The 13,565-nt window shown below is 49.0% G+C and overlaps 1 protein-coding gene across 1 annotated transcript; it reads left to right on the top strand.

Moving 5' to 3' along the window:
* The first annotated feature begins 1,842 nt into the window (after positions 1-1,842).
* On the top strand, positions 1,843-4,467 carry LOC123097817 (uncharacterized). The gene is made up of 2 exons (XM_044519647.1): positions 1,843-2,165; positions 3,964-4,467. Exons 1-2 carry the CDS (start codon positions 2,060-2,062, stop codon positions 4,230-4,232), a joined length of 375 nt encoding a protein of 124 aa, XP_044375582.1. The 5' UTR covers positions 1,843-2,059; the 3' UTR covers positions 4,233-4,467.
* Positions 4,468-13,565: the final 9,098 nt, after the last annotated feature.

The following is a 13,565-nucleotide window of genomic DNA, read 5'->3' as shown; positions in this document are numbered from 1 at the left end:
ATAGTCATGCAGCGAGGCGTGCTTCAATGGTCGTGGTGATGCTTCGACGATGACGGTCGTGGCAATGCTTCGACGACCACAGTGAGGTGTGCCGTGCATTGACGACCGCGGCCATGCAATGAGGCATGCTTCAATGGCGTGGCGATGCTTCGACGACGACGGCTGTCGCAATGCTTTGATGACCACGTGATGAGGTATGCCGTGATAGTGTCGACCTTGCAGGACGGTTGCTGGCCGCGCAATACAGGTGCCTCCGGCTTGCAGCAGCACATGGCCAGCGGCGCCGCTCCTTTGTAGCGTCGGAGTGACGAGAATCAGGTTTAGGCAAGAGCGCCTTGCAAGCTTGCAGCAAAAAAGGAAGCGAAGAAGAGACATGAGATCACGAGGTGGGAGAGATGGAGAGAAAAGAAGAGACAGTCTGTTTGTAGCTGAGGAAGAGATAAGGTCAGGGAAAAAAAGCGGTGTATGGTCCACAGAGCCACGTGGCGAGCAAGCGAAGCGGTTTATTTCGAAGCAGGGTCAGCGGGTTGATAGAAAGACTTTTCCTTTTTCATGAGTCAGGAGCAGAAGAAAACCCCCAAAAAAAGGCACAGGAGAAAAAGGAGCAGAAGAAATCACAGGAAGAAATGGGCGCTGCTACGTGTCCGCCGGCCGATGATTTTAAAATATCCGCCGCATCGATGGCTGTTGGATCCCCGCGCTGTTAGCCGTCCGATGTAGTGCCCGCGGCCCGCATGCCCCCTCGTTAATTCCCGCAACAAGCGCGCTGTTGCAGAAACAAACAACCTTGCCCCCGGCCCCAACAGAGTTGCGCCCAGTGCGGCGCCGCCCCCAACCCGCCCATGTTCCTGCAACAAGACCCATGTTGCAAAACCTGCATTGCAAGATAACCTTTGTTGCAAGACCATCTCTGACCTCTTCTCTGTATTCCTGCAACAAGACTCTTGTTGCAAAAATTTCAACAACATCTCCGGCCTCTTCTTTGCATTCCTGCAACAAGACCCTTGTTGCAAAAAAATTGCAACCAAGGTGATATTGTGGTAGAAGCTATGTGTCAGCAGATCAAGCCGAAAAGCTTCAGCACGGTTTGGCCTTGGACGAGCAGTCCAGTATGCTCTCAAACATCTTGGCGACGACCTCGGCGAGCTCGTCGCCGACTAGCTGGATCGCCGGAAGCAAGACAACGAGCAACTGCGTCACCAGGGACCGCTCCTTGGCCATCTTCCTCAACGCCGCCGCCGAACAGTCGTCGTCATAGACAAGCCTGGACGAGCTGTTGCTTTTCTTGATGTGCTCCTCTAGCGGCAACGGTGACGCAGGGGTTAGCCGGATGCGGAGGGACGCCGAGCAGCGAAAAGGGGTGCGGCTCGCCGGCGAAGCGCGCGCGGGCGGACGGCGCTGGCCAAGCTGTTAACTCACAGTGAGTTTTGGCTACGGGCGAGAAAAGTGTGGAGGTGTTTCGCTCGTGATAAGGATATCAGTGGAGTGGGGCCCACATGATGCGTGTCAATAGCTGAAGGGGGCGGACGCGGCGTGGTTATCAGCCTACTATTACCTAGTTGCAGGAATGGCTGTCCTGAAACAACAAGTGAGTTGCAGGAAAATGGACGCGGCTTTGGCGGACGCGGGGACGTTGTCGACCGTCTGGTCAACACACGATCGAACGGCCACGGAGCCGGCGGACGGGTGAGCGCGATCGGCTGGTAGAAGGTAAGCTTTTTCCGGAAGAAATAGTGGAGGAGTCAAAATCCAGAAACCTTTGCAGGTTGTTTCGAATTGGAAAACAACTGCGGAAAACAACAAATTAGCATAGCAAATTTTCTTTGCATCACCCGTGCCGGCCACCGTACCGGAGGCGTGAGGGTTCTCTGGTGCAGGGAGAGCCACACGGTTGCCATGTCGCCGTCCTCCTTGCGTCCACGCAAGCAGCCAGGCGACTCCAAGCGCTCTCTCAGCCACGCCTCCTCCTTTCCTCGCCCCGCCCCCACCGCGATTAGCAGAGAGGCCGCGCGGGGAAAGAATCCTTCCTGATCGGCAGAATCTCGAACGGGGAGGGGCCATGGGGATACTACTGGTTTCCGGGAAATTCTTGGCTCGACGGCCTCCACTGGCGCTCGCCCCTCGCTGCTCCCGAGGCTCCCCGGACAAGCGCGGCAGGGACGAAGGTATGAGCAGCACACCAAGTCTACTAGCAGCTGTTGAGTCTCTCGTTGCTCCCTGTAGCCTGTAGGTGTTTGATGAAATGCCGCTGTTGATTACTTAATTGCCGATTAGCTCCGCCACTAGTCTCACGGTTGTTGTGTTGTAGTGATAGTGTCGCCCCTCTAGAATATCATAGTATTAGCCCGATCACCGCATCTGAAATTCAAGATGCTGATGTTCACTTTACTCGTTCGGACATGATCTGCTTACTGGACCATACAGATTGCAGAACAGTGTGAATCCCTCATTTCATGTGCTAACATAGTAAGTTTTGAAGTGAAATGCAATGTTTGCTTCCTTTGTTCCAACCGAAGTGCATGGTCTGTTCTTGTGTGCACTTGCAGGTCACTGCATATTCACAACTGCATCTACAATAAGGACCGGCATTTATATTGTCATGCCATTAGTGTTCTATACAGGTCGTTTATTGATCCAGCAATAGGTTCTCGCTTCGTCAGCATCTATTTACCTCCTTTTCAAACTAGTGACAGCGAACAATACTGTATGATTTCTCCAACAACAGTTATGCTTGATTTCTCTGATCAAGTCGTTTATGCTTCATCATTGGTCTTTGCCATGGCAATGCTTTCCTTCACCGTACCAGGCATATCTTTTACCAAGTACAAACGTGTTAGTTCCTTTTTACATACCTTGTCATATCTTTTCTACCCATAATGCATATGAACGAAATGTTAGTTTCTTAGATTCAAATATGCATGAAAGATTCTTCTTCTCTTCACTGGTCAATACTGGATATTTGCCCTTGTTTGGTTATATATTTGATTTGATGGATAATAACTGGTGGATTGTGAAGTTCCTTTTTTGGAGTTAGATTAAAAAGGTCCTGTTACACATAGTTTGTTATAACAGGTTACTGATAATATGTGCACCTTGTGATAGGCATTAATTTGGCACCAAAGGAAGATGTCAGAACATATAGTGGACCACCACTTCCATTCAACATTATTTTGAAGTGGAACAGTAACCTATGACATCCTACTGTTATAGTAAGATATTAATAGAACATTTCGATAAAAAAGTACTCAGTGAAACAGTATGTAAGAGGTTTCACAACTAAATACAAAGAAACAAACACCAGAGTTAATACTCTAGCTGTTTGCTATGCATTAAGGTTTTCCCCCTCTGCCCTTTCCCTGGAAGCCCAATATATTGGGAAATTTTCCAGGACCAATCATTACTTTTTTTGTCAATTACACGATTTAATGTCTAGAGTTAAAAAAAATCGACGAAACATCCAGTGCAACTAGATTGACAAAATTGAAGAGTAAATCAATTATTGTAAAGCTATTACCCTTATTGTAAAGCTATTACCCTTATGGAACTCCAGTTCTATTATCCAGCAGAGGAATGAAAGAAAAGGATATGTGATTCCTCTGTTGCATTGTGTCATAAAGAGCAACAATACTTTGTTGACGTATGATCCTAGTAGTCAGTCGATCTCAGAGCATGTTATATTTCGTAACATAGGCAGACTCCCAAGCCACTTGAAGAAAAGGAACCTCCTGAACATTCAACCTCTTTAAGTACCAAACACCATAGGAGGATTTTCCTGAGCTACATATGAATTTGATATGCGATGATGTATGACGTAACTGGAAATTGTAGGTGGGCGAAGTTTATTTGAAAGAGATATAATCATCGCACTGTTTGCCGGTGAAAACATCCACATTTGATTGCTGAATTTTGTATACGATGAAAACATGTTTGCAGGTTGAATCATTTCTCTGTCTTACTTTTCAGGTGACACATCGTCAACCGACTGGGATAAGGCTTGGTCTACCTTTAAGAAGAAAGGGAAGAAGACCCTGTTCTCAGAGTTCTCACCGAACAAATATGTGACCTGGAACCCACGGCGCAGTGAGTATCCATTGTCAGAAGAAGTCGATCCAATCAAAAGAGCTGAGAGGTCTAACTTGATGTTGTGGACAAGTCCAAGATTTACCTTGGTAGGGGCGATTATCATCGTTTCGGCATTGCTAATCTATACATTGGTTGTCCCACCCAAGTAACTGCTGAAGTGACAGATAACAGGTGAGCCGTAGGCCGAAGATTCTACTTGGAAGTCTGTATTGTACATTTAGTCTGTACTATACCAAGTATATCATGGTTCTGTATTGCTTCAAGCACATTCTAATAGATCATAATAGAGTACTCCTTCATTTTGGTGATTTTCTTCACCTGTACATCAATTGGATCCTCTTTAATCTTCCATTATAACCATGAAATACTGGGTCACCTAGAATAGTATACTGATCAGCATCCATGATTATGCTCCTGATGTGAATTTTTCGTAGTTCTCACTTCCTAGTAACTTCAGGTCATCAGGTGTGACCAACGGATCATCTAATAGTAGTTGTAGGAGTATTATTTAGTGATGGGTAGCTTGTAGTGTTGGTAATGCTTGAGCAAGTGGACATGTGCAGAGCATCAAGTAATCTGAGGGAACCCAAGAGAAGCACGTTTTCATTGCGCCAAATTCAAGTCAAAAGGCCAGTTCACTAGCTTCATATAGTAATAAGCACCAGATAAGCAGGAATCTTGCTCAGATGTAAAGCAATTTAACTTACCTTATTTCCTATCTCCTAAATAATTAGGCTTTGCCGCTTACATTGGAGTCATCAAAACAGAGTGTGTCTACATCTTGTAGTTAGACTCTTAGACGGAATTAGATATAAAAAATAAACATGATCAGGACCATCTCATCTTGTCTTTTAAGACCTGGTCATCAGATCTGTATCCAGCATCTTGGAACAAGTCAGACAAAGGCATTTCCATCTCTCCCTCTGAAAATTGGACTTCTCATCCTTTAAACATTGAGTAATGGCCAAGGTCTTGCTCTCCTGTGGATTGTGGCGATGCTAGTCTACAATTAACGCGGGAAAATTATCATTCCTCAAGACAATTAATAAAATCTCCAGAGTTTCTACAATTGGTTTTGTGTAGATATAAATGAATTTTCGAGAATGAAAATATTCAGAAATGCTGCTTACATTTTGTTGAGGATATAGCTACTGGTGTAACCCGCCCAGGATGGGCCGGGTTACGTTGCGACAACTCTTCATTCAGAAGCCCAAGGATAGATTAAGGATGGCGGTTTAGTAATGAGCCTAAGGCCCAGAGGCGACTTAAGGCCTGTAGTGTTAAACCGCCGTTATGGCATGACTTGTAGTGTAAGGCAGAATAGTTAAGAGTCCGAGCCGGACATTGTTTATGAGCCGGCCGGGACTCTGAGAGCCGCTGGGCGTTAACCTCTCTATATAAAGGGACGACCCGGCGGCGGTTCAAGAGAGGCAACATCAGATCGATAACCAGGCATAGCGGTTTAGCTCCCTGGTCATCGAAACCCTAAGTAATTCCACCTCAACTGGAGTAGGCTTTTACCTTCACCGTAAGGGGCCGAACCAGTATAACCCTCGTGTCCTTTGTCCCGTTAAACCCCTTTAAGCTTCCTAGTTGCGATGGCTCCACGACTAAGTCCTTGCACGAGGACATCTGCCGTGACAATTCCACGACAGTTGTCGCCCACCGTGGGGCTAGCGCACGGTGGATTTGAGTTCTTGAAGGGCAGCTTCGAAGGGCTCAAGGGATACGTTGTGAGCCGGATGACCAAGAGTCGTCGCGGCAAGCTCTACATCGACGATGCAAGCTGGGGCCCCGACGCCGGCTCAATCGAGTACGGGTACCGGGTCCCCTTCGGCGGAATCCACGTTTTCATTGGCAAGATTGGCGAGCCGGACCTCTGCGCCGACCCCGTCGAGACGGCTCAGCGTGCGAGACCTGCCCGGACTCTGCCTGCCTTGAAGCGTGCTTTCGTGGGATGCGTCCATGGAGGACTCTCTGAAGGATCTGGATCTGGCGATGAGACGGCCGCTCGCTCTGACGGCGAGTCGTCCACAGATGAGACCAACTCGTTGTATCAACTTCAAGATGGCAGGCTCAGGGGTTGTTCCGATGGCGATAGTATTCCGGACCCCTTTGAGCCGCCGAGCCGGGTTGGAATCTTCATGGCCGGCACACAACCTGTTCAAAACCCCGCCGCTGGGGCAGGAGGCCCTGCGCACTCACCGGCTCAGGTGCTAATGGATCTCACAGATAAGATGACGGCCCTGTTAACTGCCACGGTCGTCCCGGCGGATCAAGCTCAACATGATGCAGAAGTGGCACAGTTAAAGCTGGATATAGCACGAGCCAAGGAAGATCTAGCAGCGGAAGGGATCAGGATGGCTGCAGAATGGGTGGCTCTCGACGCCCAGACTCAGCTGATTCAGGCGCAGTCTTTCCGGCTCACGATGTATCAGAACGCATCCAATGAGATCATGAGAAGGAGGCATCAGAAGGCTCAATCTCGACTCCCTCCGGTTTATGATCCTCGAAACCTCTTCAACACGCCTGGTGCAGGGTCTAGTAACCCGCCAGAAGTCACGGCACCCGGGGCTGGAACGCTGGTTCAGCCGCAAGTGATGGGGCCTCCCCGTGTGAACACTACCCCGCCTCAATACGTGCCAATACCACCGGGTCATTATGCCAACCCGTTGGAAAACATGATCGCTGCTGCGGCGCGACTGGCGGCTCTCCCAGTCGAAGGCGACTCTCCGACGGCGGTCGAAACCCGCCGGGTCAGAGAACTTCTTCAGACGGCCCTAGCGCAACAGGAGGCATATTCATATAGCCGGGACAGGATTCATTCAACCCCTCGTCCAAACCGGAGCCCAAGTTATAGCAGACACATGGTTTCTGCGACCGGCTCAAGCAACGTCCGGCGCCATGACTTTCCTGGGGGCATGGCCCGGCACATAATGGAGCCTTTAATGCGGTAGATCAAGACAGAGCGCGTCAGGAAGCCGAGCAGGCGGCTCAGATGACGGCTTACCAGCCTTTTCCAGTTTACCCGACGGCTTCTATTGAGGCAGGCATGGCTACAAGAGCCGGAGGTGTCCCTTGCCTGGTGCCGGCTCTCCGTAACGAACGTCTGCCGAAAGATTTCAAAGGACCTAGGAAGGTACCTAATTACACGGCTGATTTACAGCCCGGACCATGGATTGAGAGCTACGAGATGGCTATGGAGTTGCTGGAGGTCAGCGAGGCGGCAATGGCCAAATACTTCACCATGATGTTGGATGGGTCTGCCCGCACTTGGTTGAAGGGACTGCCGCCCAACTCGATCGGGTCATGGGCAGAGCTAAAAGCCCGATTCATCCAAGACTTCAAAGATACATGTAGGCAGTCTATGTCAATTGTGGATTTGACTAACTGCAAGCAGCAAGAGGGCGAGTCTACAACCCATTGAGTACGCCGGGTCAAAGAGATAATACATTCGTCTGATAAGATGGATGCCGGCTCTGCAGTCTTAATGTTGGAGCAAAATTGTCGTTTTGCGCCCCTGAAGATGAAGCTCGGGCGGCTCAAGCGCGATTGCAATGATATGGGTACGCTGATGGCGGCTCTGGTCAAGTACGCCGATTCTGATAACACCAAGGATCCCGCGTCTGATGATGAAAGGACAGGGAAGGGAAAGAAGAATGGCAATGGCAAGGGCCCTCAGCATAACCCGGCGAATCAGGGAGGTAACAAACGCAAGGCTGATGGCAGTATGGAGTTTGTGGCCAACACCAATGCGCAGGGTAACAACCACCAACGTAAGGGGAGACCACCTCCCCGATCTGGCGGGTCAGGCCCGACGCTTGAGCAATTGTTGAATGAGCCCTGTCCAAGGCACGGCTCTAGGGAGAAGCCGGCCACTCATCTATGGAAAGACTGCGCGATCATGAAAGCCTTCAAAAATTCCAACGCTTTTAATGGCAACAATGGCCCGGGCGGCGGCTCAGGCGGCGGCGACTTTCATGGCCCGGGCGGCGGCTCAAATTCCAATTCTCAGAGTTTTCAAGGTAATCAAGGAGGTTTTAATCGGCAAGCTGGCCAGGGTAATCAGCAGCAGCAGCAGGGGGATATCAGACCAATCCAAAGCAGCTCAACAGTGGACAGTATCATGTGTTTACTACCAGTTTGTGCAAGCGAGACCAGAAGCTTCATAAGAGGGCTGTGAATGCTGTTGAGCCGGCAGTTCCACATTACTTACGATGGTCTGAACAGCCGATTGTATGGAGTAGGGAAGATCACCCTTCCCGGGTTGATAATCCAGGTCACCTGGCCTTGGTGGTGGCTCCTCAAGTTGGTGGGTATAAATTCACTAAAGTACTCATGGACGGAGGCAGTAGCATCAACATCCTCTATTATGAGACCTTCCGTCGGATGGGATTAACTGATAAAAACCTCAACCAGTCCAATACTGTTTTCCATGGTGTGGTGCCCGGTAAGTCGGCGTATCCAGTTGGTAAGATTGAGCTGGAAGTAGCCTTTGAAGATGAGTACAACTACAGGGCGGAAAAACTGACTTTTGAGGTGGTCAAAATAAGAAGCCCGTATCATGCTTTATTTCGGCGGCCGGCTTACGCCAAGTTCATGGCACGGTCGTGTTATGTATATTTGCAGCTCAAGATGCCGGGTCACAATGGGACCATTACGGTTCATGGCAGCCGAAAGATAGCCTTGGAGTGCGAGGAAGGTGACGCTGCTTACGCTGAATCTGTTTGTGCGACAGAGGAACTAAAGTTTTACAAGGATAATGTTGACCCGGCAGATATGACGTCTTTGAAAAAGCCGACCACGGAGCATGAGCCGGTAATGAAATTTAAGTCGGCCGATGAGACTAAGCTTATTGACTTTGTGCCAGGCGACTCATCTAAGCAGTTCAGCATCAGTGCCAATCTGGATCCTAAATAGGAAGGCGCGCTCATCGAGTTCGTCCGTGAGAACCGAAACATCTTTGCATGGCAACCTTCTGACATGCCGGGTGTACCGAGAGAACTCGCCGAGCACACTCTTAGTATTGATCCAAAATTTAAGCCAATCAAGCACTTTCTCCGGCGGTTTAATGAGGAGAGGTGGAAGGCCATTCGTGAGGAAGTAGCCCGGCTCTTGGCGGCCGGGTTCATCGTTGAAGTCTTTCATCCAGAATGGCTAGCTAACCCGGTGCTCGTGCTCAAGAAGAACGGCACCTGGCGTATGTGTGTGGATTATACGGATTTAAACAAGGCTTGTCCGGCTGATCCTTTTGCTCTCCCCCGTATTGATCAAATTATTGATGCTACGGCGGGTTGTGAGCGTTTAAGTTTTTTGGATGCGTACTCTGGTTACCATCAGATTAAGATGGCTGTTAAGGACCAAGAGAAGACGGCGTTCATTACTCCCTTTGGAGCTTTCTGTTATGTGTCCATGCCTTTTGGGCTCAAAAGTGCACATGCGACTTACCAGCGTTGCGTGCAGAATTGTCTTCATAATCAGATTGGGCGCAACGTTCATGCCTATGTGGATGATATTGTGGTCAAATCCAGAGAGAAGGAGACCTTGATAGATGATTTGAGAGAAACCTTTGATAATCTCCGGGTCTACAAGATGATGCTTAACCCGGCCAAGTGTGTTTTTGGTGTTCCGGCAGGCAAGCTCTTGGGTTTTCTGGTTTCTCACAGAGGCATTGAAGCTAACACGGAGAAGATCAAGGCAATCACCTCTCTGGCTAAGCCGGCGTCCATAAATGATGTCCAGCGTCTGGCGGGTCACATCGCTGCTTTGAGTCGATTTATAAGCCGTTTGGGTGAAAAGGTCATACCACTATATCAGATGATGAAGAAAACAGATGGCTTTGTCTGGAGTGATGCTGCTAATGCTGCTTTTGAGGATTTGAAAAGACAGTTAGCTGAGCCGCCAGTCCTTGCTGCTCCTGTCGATAAGGAGCCCTTATTGTTGTATGTAGCTGCTAACACACGAGCCGTCAGTGTGGCCGTCGTGGTGGAGCGCAAGGAGGCGGGTAAGGAACATCCGGTTCAGCGGCCGGTTTACTACGTCATCGAAGTACTCATTGAGTCCAAGCAACGGTATCCACATTGGCAGAAGCTTGTTTATGGGGTGTTCATGGCAAGCCGGAAGCTTAAGCATTACTTCCAGGGCCACCCCATCATTGTGGTTAGTTCTGCTCCTTTAGGAGATATCATTCAAAACAGAGAAGCCACCGGAAGAGTTGCTAAGTGGGCCATTGAACTTGGGCCTCATGATTTAAAGTATGTGCCACGCACTGCTATCAAATCTCAAGCATTGGTAGACTTCATCAACGACTGGACAGAACTGCAGATGCCTGAGGAGAGGCCAGATAACACATACTGGACTATTCACTTCAACGAGTCCAGATAGTTGGAGGGCTCGGGGGCTGGAATCGTTTTAGCTTCCCCTCGAGGTGACAAATTTTGTTATGTGCTACGGTTGATGTTTCCCTGTACTAACAATGCAGCTGAGTATGAGGCCTTGCTCCATGGTCTTCGGATGGCTAAGGAGATGAGCTTAAGCCGGTGAGATGTTTTGGCGACTCAGATTTGGTGGCTCAACAGGTATCAGGCAAGTGGGATTCCAAGGACCCCCTCATGGCGGCTTATCGCCGTGAAGTTGATGCCATCGCCGGGCATTTTCAGGGTTATCAAGTGGAGCACATTGACCGCAGAAAGAACGAGGCGGCTGATGCCTTAAGCCGGCTGGGCTCTCAGCGTAAGCCGGTGCCGCCTAATACTTTCTTGGATGTTCTGCATAACCCTTCTGTCAAGTTGCCTACAGAGGAAGACTTGGCTGTTCCTGACCCAGAAGCACAGTTGGTGGCGGCTCTTCACGTTATCCCAGATTGGACAGTGCCATACTTGGCTTACATGACCCGGGGAGACTTGCCTGAGGATGAAACCTTGGCCAGACAGATAACCCGGCGGTCTAAGTCAATGATAATTATCAATGGCGAGTTGCATCATCGCAGTGTTACTTGGGCTTTTCAGCGTTGTGTTTCCCCGGAGGAGGGTCAAGAAATTTTACGAGAGGTTCACAAGGGGGATTGCGGCCATCATGCCGGATCAAAATCCCTTGTGGCGAAGGCTTTTCGTCATGGTTTTTATTGGCTGACGGCTCACGCTGACGCAGAGGACTTAGTCAGTAAATGTGACGGTTGTCAGAAGTTCTCAAGACGTGCTCACGTACCGGCTCAAGAGCTGAGGATGATTCCAATCACTTGGCCGTTTGTACTCTGGGGGCTTGATATGGTTGGGCCTTTCAAAAGGTCCAAGGATAAGAAGACCCACCTCTTGGTGGCGGTGGACAAGTTCACAAAGTGGGTCGAGGGTTAGTAAGTGTGACGCAGCCACGGCGGTTTAGTTCATGAAAAAGGTGATATTTCGCTTTGGTTTTCCACACAGCATTATAAGTACCAATCTGTCTAAAGGGGCCATGGAAGAATTTTGCCAACGAGAGCATATTCGGCTTGATGTTTCATCAGTAGCTCACCCCCAATCCAATGGTCAAGCTGAGAGAGCCAATCAGGAAATCTTGAAGGGTATCAAGCCCGGCTTTTGGTCCCTTTGCAACGGATGCCGGGTTGTTGGGTGGAGGAGTTACCCTTTGTGTTATGGAGCATCAATACTACTCCTAATAGGTCAACGGGTTACACGCCTTTCTTCATGGTCTACGGAGCTGAGGCGGTTCTCCCTAGCGACATCCGTCATGACTCGCCTCGAGTGGCGGCTTATGTCGAGGCGGACAATGAGCAAGCGTGTCAAGATGCTCTTGACTTGTTGGCCGAACAACGTGACGTAGCAGCAACTCGCTCGGCGATTTACCAACAAGACCTGTGCCGCTATCACAGCCGCCGGGTTAAGTCCAGGACCTTTCAGGAAGGTGATTTGGTGCTCCAGCTCATCCAGGATCAAACAGATGCACACAAGTTATCCCCACCTTGGGAAGGGCCCTTTGTGGTCAGCAAGAACTTGCACAACGGGTCATACTACCTCATCGATATTCGAGAGCACAAAGATTCACGTAAGTCGGAGGAGGAGACCCGTCGGCCGTGGAATATAGCTCAGCTTCGGCCTTATTACACTTGAGCCACCAGCTCTCATAATGTATATATTTCTATAGCCATGTATATATTATGATAAATAATAAAGCAGAACCTCTGTCCTTTTTTCACCTCCAAAGGTAAATGTGTCATTGTTATTTTCATTGTAATATCACATGGTCACTTGGAGGTTGATCCGGCTTATGATCGTATTCGAATCTAGCTGTTAAAAATATGATCACTTGGGGGCTTCCTGTTCAAACATGGGCCGTATTCGAACCAAAGAGAACAAAGCTGTCGATACCCACTTGATTGGCATATTGCCGAGCTCATTGGGGAGTTTCTTGATCATATTTGAATCATAGCTCAACCCCTTTGGAAACCGGCGTAGATCGTATTCGAATCAGCGTCGTTAAACAACTCTCAAGGTCATTTGGGGGCTTCCTGTTCAAACATGTCGTATTCGAACCAAAGAGAACATAGTTGTCGGTACCCTCTTGATCGGCAACGCCAAAGCCACTGGGGGCTATATGATCGCATTCGAATCTTAGCTTAACCCCTTTGGGACGGTTCTCTGGTCGTATTCGAATCAGAAGCCTCTAAATTTTTGAGATCTCTTGGTTTGCAAACAAGTTCTTTTGATCATATCAAAAGTGTTCAAGGGTGGTTCTTATTCCACCGGCTTAACCTTGATTAATAACGTTGATAGCACATAATAAGCATTATATGTGCTGGTGAACCGGAGTTGAGTTCTCAACCTTCATTATTCGGGTTACATAAACCGGAAGTGTACTTGAAGGCTCGCAGGCCGCCTAGGGACTTGTGATTTGTTTTCTATGCAGGACAATTAAAGACAGCTCTTTAAACTTAAGGAAAGCAGAGGATCAAACATAACCCGGAAGAATATAAAAGGGCAACTTAAACAGGGTTAAGCGCTACACACGTGCACGATGGCATGACAAAATTAAGTGTTTGTCCTGCTCTATTACAGGACTCCCCGAGTCCAAAAGGTGAGGCATTGTTTTTAAGACATAACCATGAGCCGCCTAAGAAATCAAAGGTGATGTTGGGCTGAAGCTTCCGGCTCATCCCTCTTCGCTCCTCCGGCTGTTTCCATGTCCTGGAAGGTTGATGATTTCCAGTCAATGCCACTCAAGGCTTCAAATTGAGCTTCATCATCAATTAACCCGGTCGGGTCAACTCCAGGGGCGAAGGTATGCTTACGAGTCGGAGGAATCAGGCTGACTGCTTCATAACGAGGTGTTGGGATCCTCTGATTCTCCGCGTCATAGCCCGGTTGATACTTGGTAAGGTCTGTGTCATTACCAATCAAAGTGGCCACAGGGCGTACGCTCTTCACGCAAGCGGCGAAGTCCTTCTGGTCAAAGGGGGTGCCATCTTCCTTCAAGCTAGGATACCCAAG

This window comes from Triticum aestivum, chromosome 4D (genome assembly GCF_018294505.1).
Source record: "Triticum aestivum cultivar Chinese Spring chromosome 4D, IWGSC CS RefSeq v2.1, whole genome shotgun sequence".
Classification (NCBI taxonomy): domain Eukaryota; kingdom Viridiplantae; phylum Streptophyta; class Magnoliopsida; order Poales; family Poaceae; genus Triticum; species Triticum aestivum.
The sequence above is the reverse complement of the archived record's forward strand: the minus strand, read 5'-3'. Positions and strand labels throughout refer to the sequence as shown.